Genomic DNA, 24,620 nt, shown 5'->3' with positions numbered 1-24,620 from the left:
TACAAATCTCACAGGTACTAGTTATTGAAGATGATCTGTAAGAGTAAATCTTTTTCCATGTTGCCTTGACCGGATTTCGACTTTTCGAAATATTTCTTTTTAATTATAAACCTGCCATCATATGTATTTATAATGTAAAATGTTGTATAGCCGTGTATAAATAAATTAAAGTATCAAACGACTCATCAAATGAGCTGTTGTGCTCTTGTCCTCCTACTATTTTTTCATCAAACAAAATCAGTTGTTTCCGATTACCAACGGCATTGCAAATTTCGACACATTTTTTATTTATGCAAAAGAAAATTATCTGTCTTTCATGGCCAGGAAAGAAAGTCGAATCACCGTTTGATCAAAATACTTTATTACGTAGATAAGTTATAACACTACTCAGACAGGAGCCGCCTCCGTTTCTAGACTTACGTTTCCCCCAGCCCCAACTGTTTGTGGTTAATTTTAGATGAAAGCTTCGATCAACTCCATAAATATTAAAAAGTCTTTAATATATATAGGAGAATGTAAGAGTGTATTTCTTAAATTGAGGGCAGACTATAAGAAAACGCCACCAAACGTGAACTAGGTGGTCTATAGGGAAAATAACTCTCCACTTGTGGTCTAACACATGTGACAGTTTTAGCTTTTCACTACCTTACGATGTGATAACCTAGATTTTCAGCCCTTTATTGACTGGAATACTGCTGATACATCTAGAATTCAACGTTTGTTCCCCATCTTGATAAAACAGATGAAGATAAGCACGTACATTGGTGGTTTGAATAATCTTGACTTTTGCACATGTGTTGAGACAACTGATTATTCTCGTATAATTTAAACCAAGATGGTATGCTCTAATAGTAGCAGAGCAGTGAGCACTTGCGGTTGCGGGAACCCTAGTGCTTCGAGTCTCCAGTAACTTTGAGTGTTTCCGGATTATATTTACAAAAAGTGTGTGCAAAAATATCTGTTCTCTGAACAGATGTGATTGTTGCAAAAGCTGGATATTTTCTACACAGACCTTCTAGTGCTGGAAATGAGTAGGTTCAGAATTCTAATGTTTTACACAGGTTTACTCTTGCTGGGAAAGAATAAGTTCTGTATCAACTGTGTTTTACACAGGCCTCATATTGCTGAAAAGGGATGGTTTCTGTATTGTGTTTTACATAGACCCTCCCTCTATTCTATTGCTGGAAAGCAGTGGTTTCTGTATTATGTGTTTTATACAGCCGTTCTTTTACGAAAGGATAGGTTCTGTGCTGTGTTTTACACATGATTGTTTGCAATAACTAATATTCTATCTAAACTGTTTTTCTGCTATTGGTACTGGCAGGCGATTGAAGTCCGCTCTCTCCCTTCCAATGTCAGAGCTGCCGAGCATGATTAAGTGTTCGAATTTGATAATGGGATAACGAATATAAGTCGAGGAGAGAATGGAAGGGAATGGTAGCTGGAGGGTGATATGTGTTTGTGTGTGTGTGTGAATGGACGGCGGAGTTGTGTCGCAGTCACGCAGGTGGGGGAGGGGGTGGAGGGGTGACGGGGGTGGCCGGTATCGATCCCGTACTCGCGCTGCACCAGTGCCAGACTCAGTGTTCCTGATAACCTGATAGTGACCGGTGTCTGTCTTGGAGCTCACTCTCACACACACAACTACCACACACACATACACACACGACACACATCCCGAGCGGCGACACCACAACGGCCACCTCATGATTGGCACCTTCTGGAACCTGTGCAGAGCCTGTCCCTCGATGCCGGTAGACAAGGTAAAATACGCTTCGCTTTCTATCTGTCGTGCTCGAATACGAGCATTCCGATCTGTAGGGTGTGTATCCGCCCTGCCTCAACACGACCGGAGGATCGTCATCCGCAGAGAAGGTTCCGTCGTCGGTGGTGAGACGGTGCCGGTATGTGGCCTCGCTTGAGCCCCGTAGTCCTGCCGCATTGCCGCCTGTTTAATCCACACGCGACGACGACGCGACACATAACATAATCATTATTCTTGTTCGCTTTAAAATACCCTTATTCAATCACGTAATCAAACTTAAAGTAAAATACTATACGACCGAATGTTTGTAATTTATTTTAGTACACCGGTGAAACTTGCAATCTGTACATGAAATGGCTAATCGTATAACCTTACCGGCATACGCGTCAGGAACGCTACTGAACTGTTATTTATGATTATATTTGATATTACAATAATAAATGCTGTCTTAATCAAGGGCACGCGTCCAAAGTGTCAATGGTATGTGTATCACAAGTCGTAAAGGAATGCAAACTTAACATAAAACAGTATCTGAAAGTCGGATATCTAGGCGCTTTTTATATACAGAGCATGTGTGGCATGAAAATGTGACAACACGAGTAAAAAAACATTTCGATTTGTCGATATTTAAACCCTTTATTTCACTTAGTACTAAATGAAGAAATTATGGATTATTTGTAGAGACGAAGCATACAGCAACCATATATTGTCGTCAATTACTGACTGGCTAACATCTGGAATGAAATCAATATAATTCCTGTAGGATAAGAATACAGTTTTAGATACAGTGTTTTATAGATCCACATACAATTTTGACATGAACCCTGACAACAATAATCTGTATCGTTACTAAAATAGGAAATTAGAAAGTATATCACTGTTTCATTTCTTGTACAAAGGACACGTAATGCCAAATTGATGAAAACACACACACACACACACACACACACACACACACACACACACACACACACACACACACACACACACACACACACACACACATACACACATATGTTAAGAAAAGATTCTTTATACAATGTACACAACACCTGGATGGTATAAAAAAGTGGTTCATTACAAATTACAATATTAATAACTTCAAAACACCTAAAGCTTCCATGTTATATTATGATATAATGGATCAATATTATATCACAATAATGTAGGAAATTATGTACACAATTCTTTAAAATTATCAGTACAGTACATTGTAATGACAAGTGAATATTTCAAAGGGACAAATCATAAATCGAAGTCCTTGACCATCGATAAAACGGTGTTGAATATTGTAAGGATACAGATACATCGAGTATATGGTGATAAATGTCATCATTCAGAACACTACCAATAACAGGGTAAATCAATACAGCCATTCTGTGTGTAAAATGTATTTATATAGTAAGTTACGTTGTAAAAGATTGATGGTGATATGTTTTACTATCGGCATGGCGTCCTGCAAAGATATTCAGCCCTCCTTATTGCATCTATCGCAGTTCAGGGCAAATCCACAAAACCTGAAATTTCTAGAGTAGATTAATTAAACTACAAAAATGTAATAAACAATATTTTGTACAGATCAGAAGTATGTTTAGATTAAATATTATTTGTAGTTCTACAAATATCAGCTGTCTACTGAGACGACTGGTAAGGTTGTGTCGAATACTCGTATAGCATCACGAGAATACCATTCTATTTACTTTATTTTTCTTGGAATGCTTTATATTCCTTCATTCCATTACATTGACGTTGCGAATGGCGTAGCCCCACCCATTTATGAGCATAGCAATGACATTAAAAGTGGTGGCTGGGGTCGTACAATATCTGGACTCGATGATTGGTTCGATGATTGCTATAAAGGGCACGACCCCTGCTGCCATTTCAGAAAAACACTATCGATATGCTTTGGCACAATACAACAGATTGTATTGCCGTTACGAGCATTATTGTAGATATTTAAAATATTTGTGAGTGATGCATGCTACTGCTTAGATATTTGAAGCAATATATAATAGAGATCTACTTATGTGTATTTATAATCGTTATCTACGAATGTGTGTTAAAACTGTTTGAATCTTTTCAAGAAGTGATGTTAATATTCAGTTGAGTTGAAATATTTTCCATAGTCAATTGTTAAACAGTGTCACGTATACTTGGGTATCCTGTATAACCAAAGGTATATATTGTGAATTGTTACTTCTACATAAAAATAGGAACTCCATCGATCACCTTCACAGCTTCGTAGTGGCACTGACTAAGTTTTCATTTTTTTTACATCACAATCGCATATCAGTCTAGAATTTATAATGGACAACCATCTATATTGTACACTAGTAGATTGGCTACTAGGCACGAACCATGGCAGGATTTTATGTCAAAGACTAAAAGACGTGCTTTTGACACGATAAGGAATTTAATTTCCCTAAATAGGAATAGGGAATGTGTCCACTAAATTCTCATTATTTGAAGAGATTCAATTTTAAATGAATGAAGGCAGACCGTTACCTGTTTTATATTTTCAACTACATGGATTTTTCAAGCAAAGCTTCAACTTGGTACTTTTAAGAGTCAAACCTTGTAGTAGATCGCTCTAACCGTGCAGAATAAATAAATAAATAAATAAATAAATATATATATATATATATATATATATATATATATATATAAACAACGTTCTTGTTATTGTTAAAAATAGTTTCTTCAATAGAAACCAATATCGATTCTGCCTTTGCAATCCTTAAGTCGGCCAGTAATAACACGAATGTCCCTTCCATGGAGAGCAAAATGGATGCCTTATTCCCGAACTATCCGGCCAGGGATACGAGTCATCCAAATGTACTACGGGATGATACTATCTTTTACAGAAGTGGAGCCATCCCTTGCTGCTGGGCTGATGCGATATCTTTAGGCGCCAGTTTTTGACAGCGCCCATGTATAATTACTTAAGTAATAGTTCGGGCTTGCTGTTTCTGTAACATTCTACACGAACTGCCCACTGCTTGTGTACAGTTAAATATTCGATGGAAGTTCCAAAGTTTAGTTTCTATAGACAAGGCTATAACGATCTCTGTGTATGTTAGCCACGAAATCGAAGCTCCTACAGCTGTAAGGATTCTCCTGAAGCTCCACGGAATTTGAAGCCAAGACTAACAGAATCGGTAGAGGGAGGTTGGGGAATTAACGTCAGTCAGACAAGTTTCGAATTGGCAGGTGGGGCTGTAGCGCAATTGGTTCCTTTGGTCACGATAGACGTGCAAAATACTTTCATTTCAGATAGGTGGCCGCTTTACAAGGAATATACTACGGCTCTGCAAAACTATTAAGAATGTTTTAGTGCTACCTCAGGGATAAGCAGCTCATGTATTCTATAGCCAACGCGCTATGTAGGATGAAGATCAATACATGTGCAGTTCAAGGCTTCATCCTCGGTCACGGACCTATGTAGGGAGTCTTCCTCCTAGGGGGATATATGGATGACCACCCAGGTACGGGCACCCCGAGGACTCTTGATGAGGCACAGTAGTTGTCTACCGTGACATCATAAGAGTTCTGGCATGAATGGATGAGCAGCCCCGGGTCAAAGTGGACACTGAATATTCCGTTCTCTTGAATGTGTTGATGCCATTTTTCAAGAATGTTACAGACGCAAAATGTTGATAGTGGAGAGGAATGGTGTTTTATGGGTAGTTAGTGCCTAAGAAACAGTACTAGAGTGAGCAGTCAACGTGATTGTCATGTTATTGCTAATAATTAGTTTTCTTTGGAATGAAGACGTACTTTATGGAAAAAAGAGTATGGGGTGAGGTGTTCAACCATCAAAAAACCAGAAAAATTGAAAACTGGCAAGAATTGTGGTGGTAATATTCTAGAAGTTGATGAATAGTTCGGTTGATGGAGACCTACCAAAGTGTGGATTAGAAATACAGGAAAATGAAATTTTATCTCATTAATTTCACTATCATCATAACGCTAGAAATAGTCTTTTAAAGATGAGCAAGTTAAGTATGTCGAAGTGCTCTTACGAGGACTTGGAACATGACTACAACTACGAATTTTGGTTACTTACTCTTGAAACGTATTCAATTAAGTTCAAAAGATATAAATAGTAAAGTAGCTCATAACTTAACTCTTCATATCAAAATTTTAAGAAGGAGAGGAAAATATTTTGCTTATAAAATGTACACCTCACTAGCACAGCTGTCATAAAAGCAAAGCTGCAGCTAATCCATTATATATTCGGTTTCTGATTCAAGATGTTTTGAAGATATGTGAATACCACTGATGTGATAGTAATGTCTTGGCCCAGTTCGACTTTTAAGAATGAAAATATTTCTGATAATAAAAAATTATCAAAGAAGAAGCTAACAAAGTCAAGAACGAGATGTAATAAAACGACTACTAAAAACTATGGAACAGCATTCCATCGTCTAAGAGTAACAGTATCAGATCTGGGAGCAGTGAGGATGAGAATTCTGGCACCTGGCAGGCATTCCGTTCATGTAGTGTTGCTGGACATACACTGGACATCTGTGGGGGAGGATGTGGATATGTTATAAAAGGATTTCTAGAACCATCGGACGATAAAGGAAAGTAGATAATCATGAGAAATCGTGGCGTACTGTTATGGTGACGTTTATTCTTTACTGCGTTGGTTCATTTATATTTTATAATAACTTGCGCAAGAAATCGATTTATGACAGCCTATCATTATTGCATATCTAACTTATAAGTGCACAGACAATTCGAAGGATCAGGGGATTCTATGCCCGATGTCGTCCAGGTTGTTACTTGTTAATGTTATGATCGTTACCATAAAAGTTAATCGACATTTTCTCTCGATGCGCTTTGATTGTAATAGCCCTTGTACAGAAATAATTGAGGTAGTTAGAGGAGGAGATTAACCTGGATATAGGGCTCTATTGAACCTGTGGAAGTAATGGTGGTGAGGGACGGGTACTCTTTTATCGTTACAGAAATCCCAAATAGGAAAATTATTCATGTTTGTCGAGTTTTAACATTTTGCATAAAAACCAGTAATAAATTAACATTCAGGTGATATTTGCCAACAAATTCTCATCGTAGCAATAACTGAAGCAATGTGAACAAGTAATATAAAGATTTAAATATCCTTAAATGACTCATCATAAGTCTAGTTGGTAAAGTTATTGACGAATAAAGAGAGGAAAAAGAAAAGTGTGAGAGAAGAGATTGAATTGGTCTTTATATTAGTTTTTGAACTCTTCAAAACTTATGAAGAGTCTCTCAGTAGCCTGAGAGTTTATCATAATCAATTATATCGAATATGAAGAAACGTACCTGATTAACAAATGGGTATACCAAAATGACCCATTGATAGAAATTGTAGTATGCGTGTTACTGACTTCCTATTTAGTTAGTTTGGGGTTACTATTCAGTTACAATAAATGTACATGCAATTACCATAATACAACTCGGTTATGGCATTATTATATACTGGTTTGTATCTAAAACGTGCCCATACAGTTTATTGGATGAAGTGCTTTAAAATTCCAAGTTTTTGAATTTAAAAACTAAAACAAATAACCACAACCAGGTGTGGGTTGCTTTTATTTCTAATAGTAGAAATATTGTCTGAGTAGTACTTTATTTCGCGAGAAACTGCTAGCTGTAGCCCATCAACTTTGTCATAAAAAGTATTGACGGCCCATTTCGATTTCCATTGACATGCCTCCTTCTGTTCAAAGGTTGCTTCAGTACATACACGTTTCATTTATTGTAACCTACAATGTTACAAGTGTGACAGTGTATTGTTTGAGATTAGAAACAGTAATTTCAAATATAAAATTGAAAGCTTGGGATTTTTGTAACACAAAAGACAGTGATCAGAATATTTCTTAAGTTCAGTCTGGGATCTTTTATGTACTGCTACTCTGTCCAGCATCTATATTTTTGATATCGAACTCGTCGTACTGTACTGCCGAGTCAAGTGTTAGTTGGTCTGGGGTTGAAGTGCACCAATCAAAACGATAGGCAGGAACAATTCCCCAATAACAGCACTGAACAACCCCTTTCGAACACTTGTCATCACAAGTTAGGGTCAAACTAATCAATAAGCCCCCTGGAGAAATCAGACGAATCTATGACCCAAAACAATTTAGCTCTCGATTAAGATACTTCCCAGGGTCAGAGGCACATTACTCCATAGATGAGCTTACACCCCACGGACCACTGTAATGTTAATCGTTAGAAACCGGTCACTGTTTCCATTTCCATTTACGATAACAAAAATTACAATAAAAGCAAAACATCGAGAACTAAAGTAATTTGAAGGTTGAACAAGCGTAGGTTAAAATATGCATGATTTTATAGGACTAATATTTTTCACAACCAGAAAATATTGTATCATAACTTAAATATTTTCTTGCACAGAATTAAGTACCTGTTTACAGTGCCTTTATGAATTGTTACATGCAGTAAAAATGATTATAATAAACTCTTACACATCAGAACGCTAGACTGTAATTCCGTAAAATGTAATAGTATCAGGGAAACGGTTTCTCCAATCCCAAGACTGGAGCCTCATCTGTCTTGTGAGGAATGAGTTACAAGGTTTCGCCACCGTACAGCAAAATGTTGTTAGTGTAATTGAGCATTTCTGTGGTGAGACTGGAATAGCAGTACGATTAAGACAACTTTTTGCTTAGTTTTATAACGAATAATAAGAAATCCACATAATTATTTTTCACCAGGGAAATTGTTGAGTCACTATTTATAAGAAATACATTGTGTTGTTAGAAACATAAATGTTTCCTAGTCAAACTTAGACTGGACAAGTTATAATTGACCCGCTGTATTGATTCTAGTATAATCATGTGTTATCGCTCAAGTATAAAATAAAATAGTTTGAAACTATCATTCTGTTTTTATATCAAATTGAAAAATCCGATAAAATTACTGAATTTAGTGCAGCAAGTGCGCTGGTAACAATTCATGTTGTGATGTAAAATAAAAGTACTTCATTTACAACCGCTATATTTTGGTTATTTATGAATATTTCATTGGAATACTAACGAAAAAACCGTAATGGTGCTACCTAACAGACTATTTTACTATGTATGCATTTCACCTATTACTACTTCAGACAATGTAATAGTGTAAAAGTGATTATAGTGTCTCGAGCTTTGCAAAATAGTTCAAACACGTATTATACTTTAAAAATGTATTTGATGTATAAAAATAAATTGATATTAATAAAACGAATTGTTTAATAATACAATTTAAAAAAATTTTAAAATGCTATCGACGAATGCTTAAAAACTGCAATCTATATCTTCCTGAGAAATGATTCTGAGGTAAATTAGTTTTAACAGAGTTTTAAACCTGTATCCTTATTAATTCATTACTGTAATATATTTTCAGAACATAACAAGTAATGAAGAGAAAAAGGACATTAAAGAGGGGGGTTAGGAATAATGGGCTAGGTTTTGTTACCCGCGATGTTTGATCACCCTGCAGGTGAGGTAAGCGGATGGAATACATTCTTGTACAACCCTTGCAGATATGTCGGCCTTATTCTCCCAAAGTTGAAATGGGTGTCTCAGGGACATTATGTTTTTGTCTCAAGTAACGGCCTAAACTAGCCAAGATTTCCGCGTTCTGAGACGAACGGATCCTGCGCCAAGTGATCTTCGTGATGAGAAAACGATTGTACGAGGATGAGAATTGCACTTCTGAAATAAAATTGGCCTTCACAAATGGCTATCTTTATCCTTGGCATCATTGGCTCGCCATAGGCATTCAACTACCACCCTAGTGTCAACAACACAGTTCTTTCACGTACCGTATCAGATAATGTTTAAGAAGTGTAGAACAACTGATCATGAGCTACAGACCATTAAATATATTTATAAAGCCACAACATAAGTGTTACATATAACATCAATGCATTTATAAAATAACATTGTGTTTGGTGGCAATTCTAAATCACGTGAGCGATCTAAACCTTTGACACACGGAAACCCACTCGGTACAGGGTGTGGAAACGCCACAACCCTCTTGTTGTTCTCTAGATGGGAAGCACTTGATCCAAAATTTGAGCGAATTGCACTTTTCCATATTTGGATTTAAAAGGCAACACATTTTACACGTCCAGTTAAGGTTAGTAACGTTGGGACTCTCTGGAAGTCAAAACCGCAACCTCTCCATAATGCCGTGGGTGCACAAAGTCATTTACCGCTATCATGAGTATTGGTATTCCAGCCCAAGCAAACTGCTTCTTGACTCGATCTGGAACGGGTTATTATTAGAACCAAGGACGATTGCGTATACTAGCTTTGCATCAAGCCAGGGATGGTGAAACCAGAATGCCTATGGTCTACAGTTGTGTACGGTTTCGTGGAGTCAGTTGTAGGGATATTCTTTGTCAGCCGAGTCTATCGCCGAACTTAAACACGTACAGAAGAGTAATCAGGTGATTTCAACTTTCTGAAATTTACTTTAACTAGGAGAAAAGTATGTTGAAGATACGTAGGAAGACCTTTATGATCCCACGAATCATGTTCAAATGCTCCTTGGACATCAGTGGATCCTAGTGTTGTTTAATCAGTACAAAAAAGCTGTAACACTATTCCTTTTGTATCACTGAACGATAGCAAATGTCGGGAAAAATCCTGTATCCTTCGGTAATTGCTTACAAGACATAGGCGTTTCAGAATACTTGAATTTATATAATAGGGATTTAAAAATATTCATTTAAGAAAACTGGTTGGATATATGCTTGTTATATTAAAAAATGCTATTTTTTATCTAAATTGTGACGTGTGATACACTTGTCCCCATAAACTCTTACAATATTAAAAGCTATTTTGTTTCGAGTTTTCTCTTAAGCTGTGAATACAAATCATTATTTAAAATTGTATTTGAATTACAACTCTATATATTTGAATTTTTATGTAGAACCAAATTGTTTGCTGTAGAAGTTTTTTTATAGATTACATTTAATTTAAATGTAATGACTTAATGGATTATTAAGATTTTGTATGATTGGTTATGTCCAAAATTTAGTATTTAAGGAAGGAGGAATTTAAATTTCATGATGCAAGATACTGGCCATATTACTATAATTAATTAACCAGTATTACTTGGACAGCAGTGGTCAGCTATTCATAAAACAGAAATTCTTTTCTGATGATAGGATGATAGTGAAAGGATGTTTGTTTTGAAAGGATAGCAGAATTTATAGGCTATGAGAGGTGGAATAGGGTGCATCATTTCTTGGTTTGGCCTCGCAGCTAAGTGATTGCAGGCCAGCACACTGCAATATCGACCCACTAAAGGCCGTTTACAGCCGAGTTGAATACGCAGGATCCCATACGATAGATAACAAAACATGTTTAGACGCTTAAACTTCCGGATGTTCCACAAAAACATCACTAACCATTTGGTAAATAGTATTAAATTAATGTTAATATTAAAAGAGGCGATGGTTAGACGTTGTTTATCCTATATGCCAATAAATTCATGTTATATTAAGTGCTTAAGTTTTAAGATGTCAAAACTTTTTTGAAAATCATAAACAGCTGTTTGTAAACGATTATGTTCCATTATGTTCCACACCTGCTGTACATACCAAGATTTATTAATTTATTTAAAATAATTTGATTTCCATCGAAAATGTTTTTTGAACAATTTTAAATAATTTCCACAATTAAGTATTAATCTTTATAGTTGTGTTATTGTAGCTACAGCTTGATAGCTTATGATTAAAAGAATTGTTATAAAGAAATAAACTTTTAACTTGTATGTTGATATTGAAAAAAATGGATAATGCAGTGTTGTCTTTGTCTAACAGTATAAAGACTTCTTGGTTTGGAATATTTAAAAACTTTAAATTACCACTATTTTTGGGGGGTTTCGTTATGAACTGTTTCGATATATTTGGGTTTGCCTCATCACAATTAAAAAAATATATGCACCTAGACCTGTATAATCATAGTGCATATAAAGTAAGTGTTATCGATATTTCGCCGACTTTATTCTCATTGACCTTATGGCACATGAATAAATTTGTATGTCCCATATTGATGTTCAAAATTTCGATGTTTCAATTCAAACTGTTCTAATAATATGCAGGTATCCCGAAGTTTCTGTGAACTCTGTACATGAATCTTGCAGATTAATGATGTATTGAAATTATTGGAGTGTACAAATGTCCAACACTAATATACACGTATGTTAGAGATTACATAAAAAAGTAATTCAAAGATATATGGTAGAACTGTTTTGACTAGTAACAGTAACAACAAGTCACGGGATGTCATCAACAATTTCAAGAAAAAAGGCATATATATATATATATACACACAAACATACACCTTTGCAATAACTTTGAAAGCAGTGGTACCAAAGTAGAATACTGAATTAGTCTGGTTTCATTGTCAGGTCCATAAGTAACGAACGCGTAGACTTTTAATTAGGAAACGAAGATGATGCTTTGAAATTGTTTTAAAAGTTAAACCAAAGACTCCCACAGAGTTGTTGAAATATCAATGTAACTTATGGTAATGCCACACAAAGATTAATAAGCCCACTCACCATTTTAGTACACAACTAAATTTTGCCATTTTCAATGCAGTTTTTCCAACATCTCCAATTATAGTAAAAACCTTGAATCATAAATATCCCGCTGTATACTGTCTATTTCTTCGGCAGTTTCTACTTTTCTACATCATTTATATACAGAAAAGAACCTGAGTATAATCACTTCCATAGAAGAAATCTTATGGTTTCCTGTAGATAAATCCAAAATTCCGCCGTGTTCGTTTCCAAACAAAGTGTTAAATTGAGGTATCTTAGCCTTAGTTAATTTTCATGATATTCATCCTTCTCCGGCTTTTGCCGCAGACGCTTAGACATCATGAGACACATTTGAACTAACATCGAACAGGACTGACATTCCGGCAAGACTGACTTTGAAGATGGTGTTGTTACCGTCGGATTTTCAAATTTATTTTATGTGAAAACATTTATGCTTGAGAGTGTCTCGAGCCATATTAATTAGTAAGAAACAGCACGAAAACACTACTTACTCTAATGATGAACAGGGTGTCTCGCAACCTGATCAACTTTTACCATATTGTTCAGCACGTAAAACTTAACATATAACATATGTGTCCTATCTAGGCTTAGTTTAAAAGTTATCTGTCTATATTGGGTTTTGAAAAAAATATCATATCATGAACGGTTTAAGAAAAATTTATGAAGCTCGGCAGAAAACTGTATCCAAAATATCAACGCAGGCATTTGTTTCAAAATGGCAGTAGTTAAAAATATTTACAGTTAAAATTTATTAAATCTACAGTTTAAAAGAAACTGTCAAAAACAATATATTTAGGCAATGTCAACTCGAATCCAATGGCATATCAGGTTTTATTATAGAGTCAAGAATAACTGAGAAGATTAATTTTGTCTAACAGTTGGGTGGTCTGTTAAGAAAAAAAAAAAAAAAAAAACAACAAATAGATAACTTCAAAAACTGACTTAAATATGTTGTATGTTACCATGTATTAATATATTATTTGTTATTATATTATTTAGTTTTTAAGTGATTCACTAAAACCATTTGTTCAAATTATGATTCACAGTGTGGTAAAATTTGAACAAATGGTTTCGAGATACCTTCAAGCTCTTAATAACTCCAATACTAACCTATATATTTCTATGAAGTAAACAAAATATTTATAAACTGTGAAATATTAACATTGTTCGAAAACGCACCAAGATGACTATTTGATATGCTTATTTACTGGTATAAAATAGAAATACAAACCAATTGAACAAAATAAATTATTATTGTTAAACTTATGCCACTTTTGAAAATCCTTGATCTCTAAAACAATCTTTGTGACATTCAATAGTAGTACACATACGAGGTATTTCATGAACACTGTGTCACTACGGTATTCTTAACCTGGTTTAAGATAAACATATTTATTTCCAATCGGTACATATTATACAATACATGCACATCTTTCATCTTGAATATTCAAAATGAAAATGCCACATTTAACACATGTAAATGTCAGTTTTTCGTCACAGACAGCTTTAAACATTTTGGGAAAGCGTAGTAGGTTATGAACTGTGGCAAAACAAAAGAGAATGTGGAAGAGACGATGATTTATTCTAAAATCCTTTGCAATGTTTAGAAGAAATTGAGCTATTCTCACCAATAGTAGTAGCTGAAATAAGTAGGGTTTCATAATATTTCAAATCTCCTCTTTAATGTGTTTTTTAAAGAAATAATATAATTATTTATAGATTTTTAACGAAAATAGTATTTGTTCTTAATCTTGTAATAGAACATACAAATTACAAACATTTATAAAAGTATTTAAGTAAATTTTATTGTTATGACTTGGGCCCAAGTAAAATTTCAAACAAAATTTAAAAACTAATAAGAGGTCTCTGATTATTAGGAAACTAATTTAAGCTAACTTTTCGCAAATTATTGGTCTAATGCACAATGGATTAGCTTGTAGGCTTGGTTACGTAGAATAATAATAATTTATTAGCGTTCTAAATGAACATTTAAAACAAAAATAAAATTTTTAGCATACACAAGATTGTTAAATATACTTAATGAGATGGATCTTTAATATGTCATTATCGTGATCACCTTGAGACCTCGAGCAAGAGACTGGAATGGTTGGCCTTCTACAATATTGATTATGCAGATGATATGAAGATTCTACCGTCTAGTGCAGTGAATATGTAATAAGGTTGACAAGGTTGGTAATTTTATTTTTAACACGCATCGGTTAAAATCTTTACCCGGACTTGCCGAAAACAAGTTTGACAGTAATTACGGAAACTAATGTGTGTTGCTGTAAGTGATTGAACTTCCCTTGGGTTACAGCCGTGTGCGAGGATTTACTAAGCAGAATAAAGGAGAGAGCTAACGGTAAAGTACGAAGTAGACAGTACCGATACAGATTGCTGTGGTCAAGGCAGGATTTGAACCTGGGCTATCAATAACCCAGCTGTGACGCCTTACATTAGACAGTGTGGCCAGGTTCTCCCTTTTCATTTCAACTGAACAAATCGGCCCAATTACTTTTACCTCCATTTTATGCTTTACATGTTCTTTAAAGTAAAACACTTTAAAACCTTCAGAGATACAAAGAAAAGTTGTAAGTAAAACCATAATATTAATCTGATTTGAGACTACACTTTTAAGAAATATAGTTGTTTAACGTATTAGTTAAATATCTAATATAAACATTAAAAAGATTGAATACCCGGAAGTTGTCTTCATAAAAAGACTATGATTAGAACGGGAGACATCGACATAATTTTCTGGGCCCACTACAATTAAGTCACATGTTCCGATTTATTCGTTGCCATATCAAGCAAAAAAAAAAAACACAATTCAAGCGAAATATTTTTTGAACAGTGAACTGAATCGGTCTTGAGAGTAGCAGGTTTCCCTAACTACTATTCCTAACTCCTGAAAATAATTTCGGAATTGTGCCTTAGCGAATGTCTTAATATGCCTCCTTCCACATAGCCAATCAATTAGTATCGCCCAAGATCTATTTACAAGGTAGACGTCTTATCAGCGACTCAGGTTTTCCATGTGTACCAGTAAGGTAACTTTACCGCTATATGTGCACGTCTATATTATGTTCCTTTACTCTAGAGATGGTGGTTAGTAGGGAACTTGACCGCTGTATCCGCACGTCTATATTATGTTTCTAAACTCAAGAGATGATGGTTAGTAGGTAACTTGACCGCTATATCAGCACGACCATATTATGTGCCTTGACTCGCGAGATGATAGTTAGTAGGGAACTTGACCGCTATATCAGCACGTCTATATTATGTTCCTTTACTCAAGAGATGGTGGTTAGTAGGGAACTTGACCGCTGTATCCGCACGTCTATATTATGTTTCTTAACTCAAGAGATGATGGTTAGTAGGTAACTTAACCGCTATATTAGCACGTCTATATTATGTTCCTTGAATAAAGAGATGATGGTCATGAGGTAACTTGACCGCTATATTAGCATGTCTATATTATGTTTCTTAACTCAAGAGATGATGGTTAGTAGAGAACTTTACCGCTATATCTGCACGTCTATATTATGTTCCTTTACTCAAGAGATGGTGGTTAGTAGGGAACTTGACCGCTGTATCCGCACGTCTATATTATGTTTCGAAAATCAAGAGATGATGGTTAGTAGGTAACTTAATATTAGCACGTCTATATTATGTTCCTTGAATCAAGAGATGATGGTCATGAGGTAACTTGACCGCTATATTAGCATGTCTATACTATGTTTCTTAACTCAAGAGATGATGGTTAGTAGAGAACTTTACCACTATATCAGCACGTCTATACTATGTTCCTTACACACCTTAGCTATTGTGGCGTTCATCATCACTTCAGATGCGCGACATTCACCGATCAGTTGGTCGGATCTATCTTCTTGGTCTGGGCGGAACTGCTGGAATGCTTCCTCTGAATATGGTCAACTAAGAGGTAGCTGCTAATTCAACAGAGGACGTTCGATTTTCGTTTCAAAAATTTTTCTGCTCTTAGAGTTATGTGTTTTATATTTGTAGAACACTATAGAACAGTACCCTTACTAAAACCTCAAAAGCTTTATTTTAAATGACTCATTTTTTACACTTGTCTGTATTACAAAATATTAGGAGTAAGTAGTGCCATTACGTTAACACTATAATGGAAAGCAACTGCTTTCGCAAATCTCAACATTTAAAGCGACAACAATCACTTTTCAAGTACCACTTTCTCCTCTAAAAGTGTTCTTTCCTTGAAGTTATACTCACCAAAATCGGTTGGCGTTTTCCTTGTGTGAATAACTCAAACCTTTCTCCTGTTAAAGTATTAACAACAGGAAAAACAATCAAACAAGTACCGCTTTTCCGAGTAAAAAACGGGTGAAACTACGCTTACACTCAGCCAGGTTATACATAAAAAAGTACACAAATTTCATCCACTTTAGTCATTTTAGAAGTATTTCATAATCGTGATAGCGAAAAGGGTCTAAAAATTATTTGAAATTTAATAAAGACATTTCTAACAGTTTCTCGTCGGGCAATTGTTACATACTGGAGTTTTACATAAAAATTTACTAAAATTATTTCTATTTACCCGCTATATATTGCAGAAATCTTATTTCAAAAAATTTCACTAGAGTCAGTAAGCAACACTACAAAGGAATTTAATATCAGAAACGACCACTCGCGCAAAACCAGTTGTATTTTATTGATGGCAGTCAGATTGCTTTACTATAGGTTTCCTGTTAAGGTCATGTTATATTGCATGTGGAGCAAAAGGTCTGTAGTTACGTTATTTTTGGACATAAAAGGACAATGAAATTATATTGCAAAAGTAAATTTTGTTATAAAATACATGTGCAGAATAACACAATATGTGTATACGGACCTTGTAGTATACACCAACAAACATTAATTATGGGGTTTTATTAATTAAATAACTTAAATAATACTTGTTCGTAAAGTTCCCTGATCTCCGGAAAAAAGTGAACACCGATAATTTATAAAAAAACTAGTGACCTCTCCTTGCTGAGGTTTACACTAAGTAGCTTACAATTCTAAAAATGTTTAAATTTAAATGTTTAAAAATCTGATTTATCAAAAGTTCAATTATAAGAGGTCTATTGAGTTCTCTGGATGGAAGAGTCATTGTATATTTGCTATTGTGTACACTTGTATTATTTCAAGTAAAAACGCGTAATATTTTTTAATTTCGTAATCCTACGCGGCCGGTGTCGTAAGTAGCACTGAATTTTCCGGTTCAGTCTTGTGTACCAATCGCTTTCACAATAAAAATCTAGAAATATATCGGTTTTCTTGTGTGTAGTTTAACATATATTTGACAGAAGAACCACAGCGATAACAAATTATTTCAAGAATTGAATTGTTTGCGTAATGATCGACGTGGTGACAACCACAAAACCTGGTTGTTCTTGTTAGTAATCGAAACGTTTTTAAGTCTAACATGTTAGTATCGACTAGTTTCTGAACAAAATACTCGGCCGGAAAGCATTTGGTAACTAGGGACACCAGTGCAACGTAGCAGGCTCTAGCTGAGCGTATTGACGTACTCATCTACCATTACGATTGTTTTGAGTTCTCCATTCATTTTCCTCATTTAATATCTCCTGAAGACAGCCAGACTTTCATTGGCCCACAAGAAATCCTGTTAGAAACTCTGATTAAATTCCAATTTTATTTTATCTACGCCAACAGATCGGCCTGTAAGTTAGTGAAAAATGATTTTACTATACATTAAAAGACAAATACTATTTTTGACAGTAATGCTCGTAAGAAATTAATTATATAAACGACTTTCTGGGAGTTCCAAACGGTTTGAGTGGTTTTCAATTCTAATTGAGAAATCAAAAAATAAATTAAGAAAAAAATGGTGAGTAGATCTGTAGGTTAGAGGATCCACGATGGAGGCTTCATCTGAAGACACAATCTACGTGGCATCTTAAAATAACTTTAAACCTTTACAATATACTATCTTTGTGTGCACATTACCTTACCAGTGCTTTCAGTAGACATGGGTCTGCAATTTACAGAGGTTAACCAAATATACAACTAAATAATCATGATCAAGGTTATAACTTAATGTAATATTACACAAATCGAAAACATTCTGATGGTGAAACAAGTAAAGTAAAGATGTATGTAAATAGGAGATTTGGAACTTTAAATTAAATTCAGTTTTGATTCCTCATGAATAAATATAATATCGGTAGCTAATTAATTACTTTTTCGCTGATCTACACTGTGAAATGACAATATTTGCTGACAGAGAATTGAGAATTAATTTCACAAATGAAAAAAACTTGTTTGGATGGAATGGATCGTATAACAAACACTGAAGTTTTTGTCTCTGACTATAAAAATGTAACTTGGAAGATAACGATCCTTCTGGGAAAGCGTCAGTGAGGGGTTCTTAGAAGTCCACCATTCATCGATTTTACAGTATACGCATGTAGCCATTTGGAGTGGTGAAAATGTGTGTTTTATCTGCCAAGAACAATGGCTTTAAACCATTTTAATTATTATACTTTTGGTCATGAGCTTTTGGGTTTAACATTTTCCAGTGGGAAAAAATTCAAGGTAATTTAGTTTGGTAAAATAACAACCCCGTTTCTCTATCGCCTATTTGAGAGGGAAAACTACATACTTGTGTTTATTACAAATGCCGCCAAGTAGAGACATTTCTTCATAGGAGTTTACTCGTACTTATAATCCAATATTATACTGCGAAACTTCGTGAATGTTTACCATAATAATTAAGTAATACATTGCACTTGAGGGGATGGGAAGCATATTAATGTGACAATCTGCGGTATGTAAATTTAGCGTGATCATGTAGACTTTTAAAGTAATTTAAAATCCATGTACTAATTTGTAGTCTATAGGTTGGGAATACAAGTTGTAACTTATATCCGTTACATAGTTAATTATTTGGTAACCAATGTTATGACCTTGATCCAGTCTGAAATCCCACCGGTGTGTTTTTTCTTAAATGTATAATTTCCCCTTATTTCTCAAAAAAGTAAAGAAATATACTTACAAATCCTATTGAGTTTTATTTATAACCTACGTTAATTGACAATTAAAAAAGACGTCTTTAATTTAATATTATGTTGAAATACATATTAAAACATTTCTACTTTTTAAAAATTTACTTATTACTATTATTATACTTTTATGTTTGGGGCTATAAAAATATGGATTTTATAAATTCTAGTCATTTTAAAAAACTATTGGCATTTTCAGAACTGGACAGTATACAGCTCTAATTGGACGTGAAAATTTTAGCATAACCCCCATTAGAGAACTTTTAAAACATTTTAATTTATTACTACAATTAAGGAGTACCATATATTTTTTATTGTGGGCTTTGGTGCTCGCCGAATGTTAATTTATCAAAAAATCAAGAGAACTTCCATATTTAGAGAGGAAATAGCTTACATTTGATAAACTTATCGACTTTAAAGAGTAAATATTATTATATTTTGTTATTATAAAATTTTTAAATTTTCACAATGTTTGCGATGGCCCTCATATATTAAAATGTTAGTTGCTGGAAAACATTTAGTGCCTAAACATAATGGGTAGTATTGTTTCTTTTATTGAGTTCAAAAAGCTATCTATGTTCAAATCATCAAGAATTGAAGTCAGTAAGCTCGAGTCGATTACGTCATATTATGGCATGATCTACCCCCATCTGGCCTATGCAGTGGTCCTTTGGGAAGCTTGCGCAAACACTCAGTTCCAAAGACCATAGAGACTCCAAAAAAGCGATTCAAATCATTGCAAAAATCCCCATTCAGAGAGTCGTGCAGACAAGCTTTCAAAAAATTACAGCTGTTGACTCTGCCATGCCTCTACATATAAACGACTTTGTATGAATAAATGTGCCTTGACCAGAGGCCAAGACATACACATGCATGAGACACGTGGCAGAGCAAACTACCGAACTGGGAGACATAGAACGGTGGTTATGAACGCCTGCCCTTGCAAGCGAGTGTTCAATTCCTCAACTGCCCAATTTAATCAAAGATGCTCCATCCCCTGAGACTCACCTAAAATGCTTCTTGTTGTATCAAGCATTTTATAATGCAGCTGAGTTTTTGGCTTTCAACTGAGAGATCGTCCAATTAGAAAACTGACTTAATATTACGTTGAAATACATATTAAAACATTTCTAGTATTTAAAAATATTACTTATTACTGTTATTATACTTTTATGTTTGGGGCTATCAAAATATGGATTTTAGAAATTCTAGTCATTTTAAAAAACTATTGGCATTTTCAGAACTGGACAGTATACAGCTCTAATTAATTGTTCGTATACAGTATACAGCGGTGTTCGAGTGGGTTGCATTGGCTATCATTGAAAAAGGCTATCAATGATCGTAAAGATTATATGGATGAATAGGTATTGTAGTATGAATAACAGAAATTTTAGGATATTATTATTAATTGACATTTGCCATACGATGTAATATTCTCATAGCTTCAATTTGGTTCAAATTGATTTGAATAAGAAGTCTGACTCTTCGTTTTTCATATTGCAATAGTTTTTTTTCATATTTATAAGACAATGAAATCAACTTTTGATAGAACCAGTATTTCAAAGTGTTAAGTAGATGAGGGAAATTTGACTTCGTCCCGTTTATGAGATCACCAAACTGCTGTTACGAGTATCCCAGTATCGCGCAGTAAACAGCAACTCGTAAAAACAACCCTTCTAAGTTGGCGCACATTGGATTTACCGCCTTATACTTACGAGTGTTACTGTACTTCTGTTGCATTGCAAATATCAGTAACATACAATGGTTTCATTCTAATATAATACCCCGAGTAACAATATTTAAAACATCCAAAAGAATCAACGATTGCAGTCATAGGCGCCATTAGAACATGTTTTGATGTCTGCAAACCCTCATCTACCGAAAGGTGGGGGAATGCAGTACAAAATTCGAGGGATACGGGAACCCTCCCTAGAGAAGTTTTGAAAAATATACTTATAGAGATATTACTGTACGCTATTCTAGCTCTCAACTGTGGAGGTGGACACTTTTTTACTATAATTATCTTTACCTTTAGACGTCCGATGGTTTTTCTTAGTAGACTACAAACGTACTAGATGTGAAATCGTCACTGACACATTCCCCACCAAAGACACCTGAGAGAACTACATCTCATGTTACCTCTATCTCTGCTATTGATTGTATGATGCCGATGAGTATCCGTGATTGGTACACAACCACCAAGGTAGCTTTGGCTGAATAACCTTGTGTCGAAGAGGTGCATAGTAAACTGTATGGTCTCTTGTTTAGGCTGTGCCCCTTCAGTCAAAGTTGCGTTATTCTTTGCGGTGAAAGGAGAGCGCACGAGGGCAAACTTTATATAGAAAAGATGTGAGTAGAGCTGCAGGAGGTGTGTGTGCTTTATAATGAGAATATAGAAAGGAAGATTCTTCCAGTTGTAATAATAAAATTCTTTATTGCCTGAACAATCTTACTTTTGAACAGCATAAGTTAATTCTATTTACTTTTATCAGATTTTATTCTAATATGGTTATTCTATGGTTATGTATATTAGAATATACATAACCATAGATGATTGTTAATTCAAGCAAGGGAAATTTCTTTCATTATTCATATGTTCAAGGTTTTGCATCCCATCGACCTATAAAGAACAAAGGAAAACAATTTTAAAACCGGGACGTGTTTCAGACGAGATTTGTATTGTTTGTGATTATTGAGATGTTCAATACCTTCAGGGAGCGTGTTGATTAGTCTCGCGCGAACTTGAGACAGTAAGTGTTCAAACGCTGGGTTGTTCATTTCGAAAGTAATCACTGCCTCTCTTCTCGTACTGGAGAATATCGATGCCTTGGATCAACTTCTATTTGAAGCGACAGTATTAGGCGACCTCGAAAATGTAGAGACAGGTTAAAATCAACACTGTTCTTGTGAACCATCTTTGCACAGCTCTCGGAGTTATAAGATTATTCTGAAAACTATGCTGTTTGCTCCAAAATATGTGTTTCGAATTTATATTTATAATAAAGAAGTAGTAGGACAAAATGAGGATGTATTTTTATTAAATTTGGCTATATCCGTATTATAAAATTATGCAAGTTGTGCAAGACATAAATGAATAGGATAATATTTAAGCAGACGCTTTCAATGTGATAAACCTTTGTCAGTTCTCGATCAAAGTGCGTTCCAATGGAATTCAGCATTGTTGTCGAAGGCTTGGTTTTGACTTCTATGTTTTAACATTAATTACTCAATGCTCAGTTCAAGAATTCAGCCCATTAAAATGATTTCAATGGTTAGGTTTTGTTTTTTATGCAATACTTTACAAAATTAGATTTTATTTATTGGCCACCAGCATTGCTCAACTCCAGCAGGTTTTTTGGTCCCTGGAGACGTGTTCTTTTAGACTAGTGTGGAAGGTAGCACCACTAAGACCCTCTTTAATAAAATAACATCTCTCAAACAATTACTTGCATTATACATGATCAATTTACGATGCGCTAATAAGGTTTTGGTATAAATAAATCGCTATTTCGTGTGCAGTATATATCTTAGAAAATAAATCTATACTTCTAAACCTAATCTGAGAGCTTTATTTAAAATTTCAAAATGGTAAATTAGATCAAAAGGTTTACTCAGGTCGACAAGTTATAAGGCATACACTTTCTTGACAAAAGAGTGTTGAATTATTTGTATAAAACAAAACATTATATTAACTGTAACTTTTGTGTTTGTGGAAACCAAACTGGTTTGAAACCAAATGTATTTTTTGCTAAAATATATAAAAGCATATCTGGGCTATGCTAAAATATATAAAAGCATACCTGGGCTATGCTTTTATATAAAAGAATATAAAACTATATCTATATATAGTTATCACACAGATAACTATATATAGTTACAAACATAGATTAAATTCCAATACCAGACTTTTCTAAAAATGATTTCTTAACAAGCCTTTAACAGAAAAGAAAGTAAGCTACAAATTTATAAGATTTCTGTTTTATACCTGATGAATAACTTGGTTTTATTGACATTGCAACACCTTTTACCTCTTACACAGTCGTATGATATAAAAATTTTACGAAGATTCTTTAAAATACATGTTTTTGAAACAGTACTGGGCTTAGTATTCAAAGTTTTCCCTGCTCTGACAACAAATATATTAGTCATTAGTTCTTCACCCGAAGAATCCTCAACAATAATACCAGTTGAATCAATAACTTTCTCAGTTATACAAATGTTACCTTGAGGTTCAATTTATTACTTTTTCTTTATTCATTATTTTACAACATAGCTTATTAATACCATTGTGCATTATCTATCGATTATACTTTTTCAGATTTAGCGATGCGAATAGAGAGTTCTTTTTTCAGTAGTATGTAAGATGTTCTTTATTTTTCTAAATTGTTCTCGCTGGCTTAATCGTTTATTAACTTGGTTCAGAAATTGTGTACTGGCTTTTCCATGCTACACTTTGCAACCCTACGATGGCCTTCCCTCTGTGCCCCTCACGTCCTGATTTGGTGTTTAGCAGGTTTGCAGATTTTATCTTCGTTATCACTCGTTTACAGCAGTTTCTTGGTCTGAACGAGTTGATAAAGGAATCGCTTGGGCTAAGAATGCCGAAACAATAAGCCGAAGCACTTGATAGATCGACTGATGGCTTTGAACTCAAGAGTCCAAATATCATCAAATCAGCAGCCTGGGTGGACTTTGATTCTCTTGGAATCTTGGGTCTGAAGTTTGTTTAATTTGTCCACGCACGAATCAGCAATATTCTACAAGTACAAGTTACAAGGGGGAGATTGCTGTGTATCGGAGACTGCTGCTCACGTTATGACAGATACCACAGAACGTATGGTAATCGCGCTAAACATCATGATGTCGTGTGGTGGCCTTACCCGATGTTGGCTGTCCTGTGGCACAGGAACAGATGTTCGATAATGATGCGGGTCGGTGTAAACCAGATAAAGCCTGCCAAACGGGCAATGATCTGTGTGTTATTGATACTCAGGAGGTGAGGTCTGCCCTGAGTTGTTTACATGTTTGCACGTCACGCGCGTGGCTATGTATTGGAATATTCACTTGTTTCGAAGTTTCGTCTTCGCAATCCACAATTACGGTTATTTGGAAAAGCTATTACGAATATATGTATTAAATTTGTATAAATGGCAATAGCCTATTTAATAGTACAATAAACATTAAATCACAAAAAGTACTTGTTCCTCCGCCGGGACTCAAACCCGGCTCTC

General features: G+C 34.8%; 1 protein-coding gene across 15 annotated transcripts in view; it reads left to right on the top strand.

Moving 5' to 3' along the window:
- Positions 1 to 1,568: 1,568 nt before the first annotated feature.
- LOC124369008 (proteoglycan 4) overlaps positions 1,569 to 24,620 on the top strand; it is a 218,418-nt gene continuing 195,366 nt past the window's right edge. For 6 of the 15 annotated variants that reach the window (XM_046826629.1, XM_046826619.1, XM_046826623.1 and 3 more), the window contains exon 1: positions 1,572 to 1,763. In XM_046826629.1, the coding sequence (XP_046682585.1) occupies positions 1,707 to 1,763 (57 nt within the window). In that variant the 5' untranslated portion in view covers positions 1,572 to 1,706. Of the gene's footprint in view, positions 1,764 to 24,620 lie in introns of all 15 variants that reach the window. The other 9 variants (XM_046826622.1, XM_046826616.1, XM_046826620.1 and 6 more) reach the window with 4 other exon arrangements.

The sequence above is a fragment of the Homalodisca vitripennis genome, chromosome X (assembly GCF_021130785.1).
Source record: "Homalodisca vitripennis isolate AUS2020 chromosome X, UT_GWSS_2.1, whole genome shotgun sequence".
Lineage (NCBI taxonomy): Eukaryota > Metazoa > Arthropoda > Insecta > Hemiptera > Cicadellidae > Homalodisca > Homalodisca vitripennis.
The sequence above is the reverse complement of the archived record's forward strand: the minus strand, read 5'-3'. Positions and strand labels throughout refer to the sequence as shown.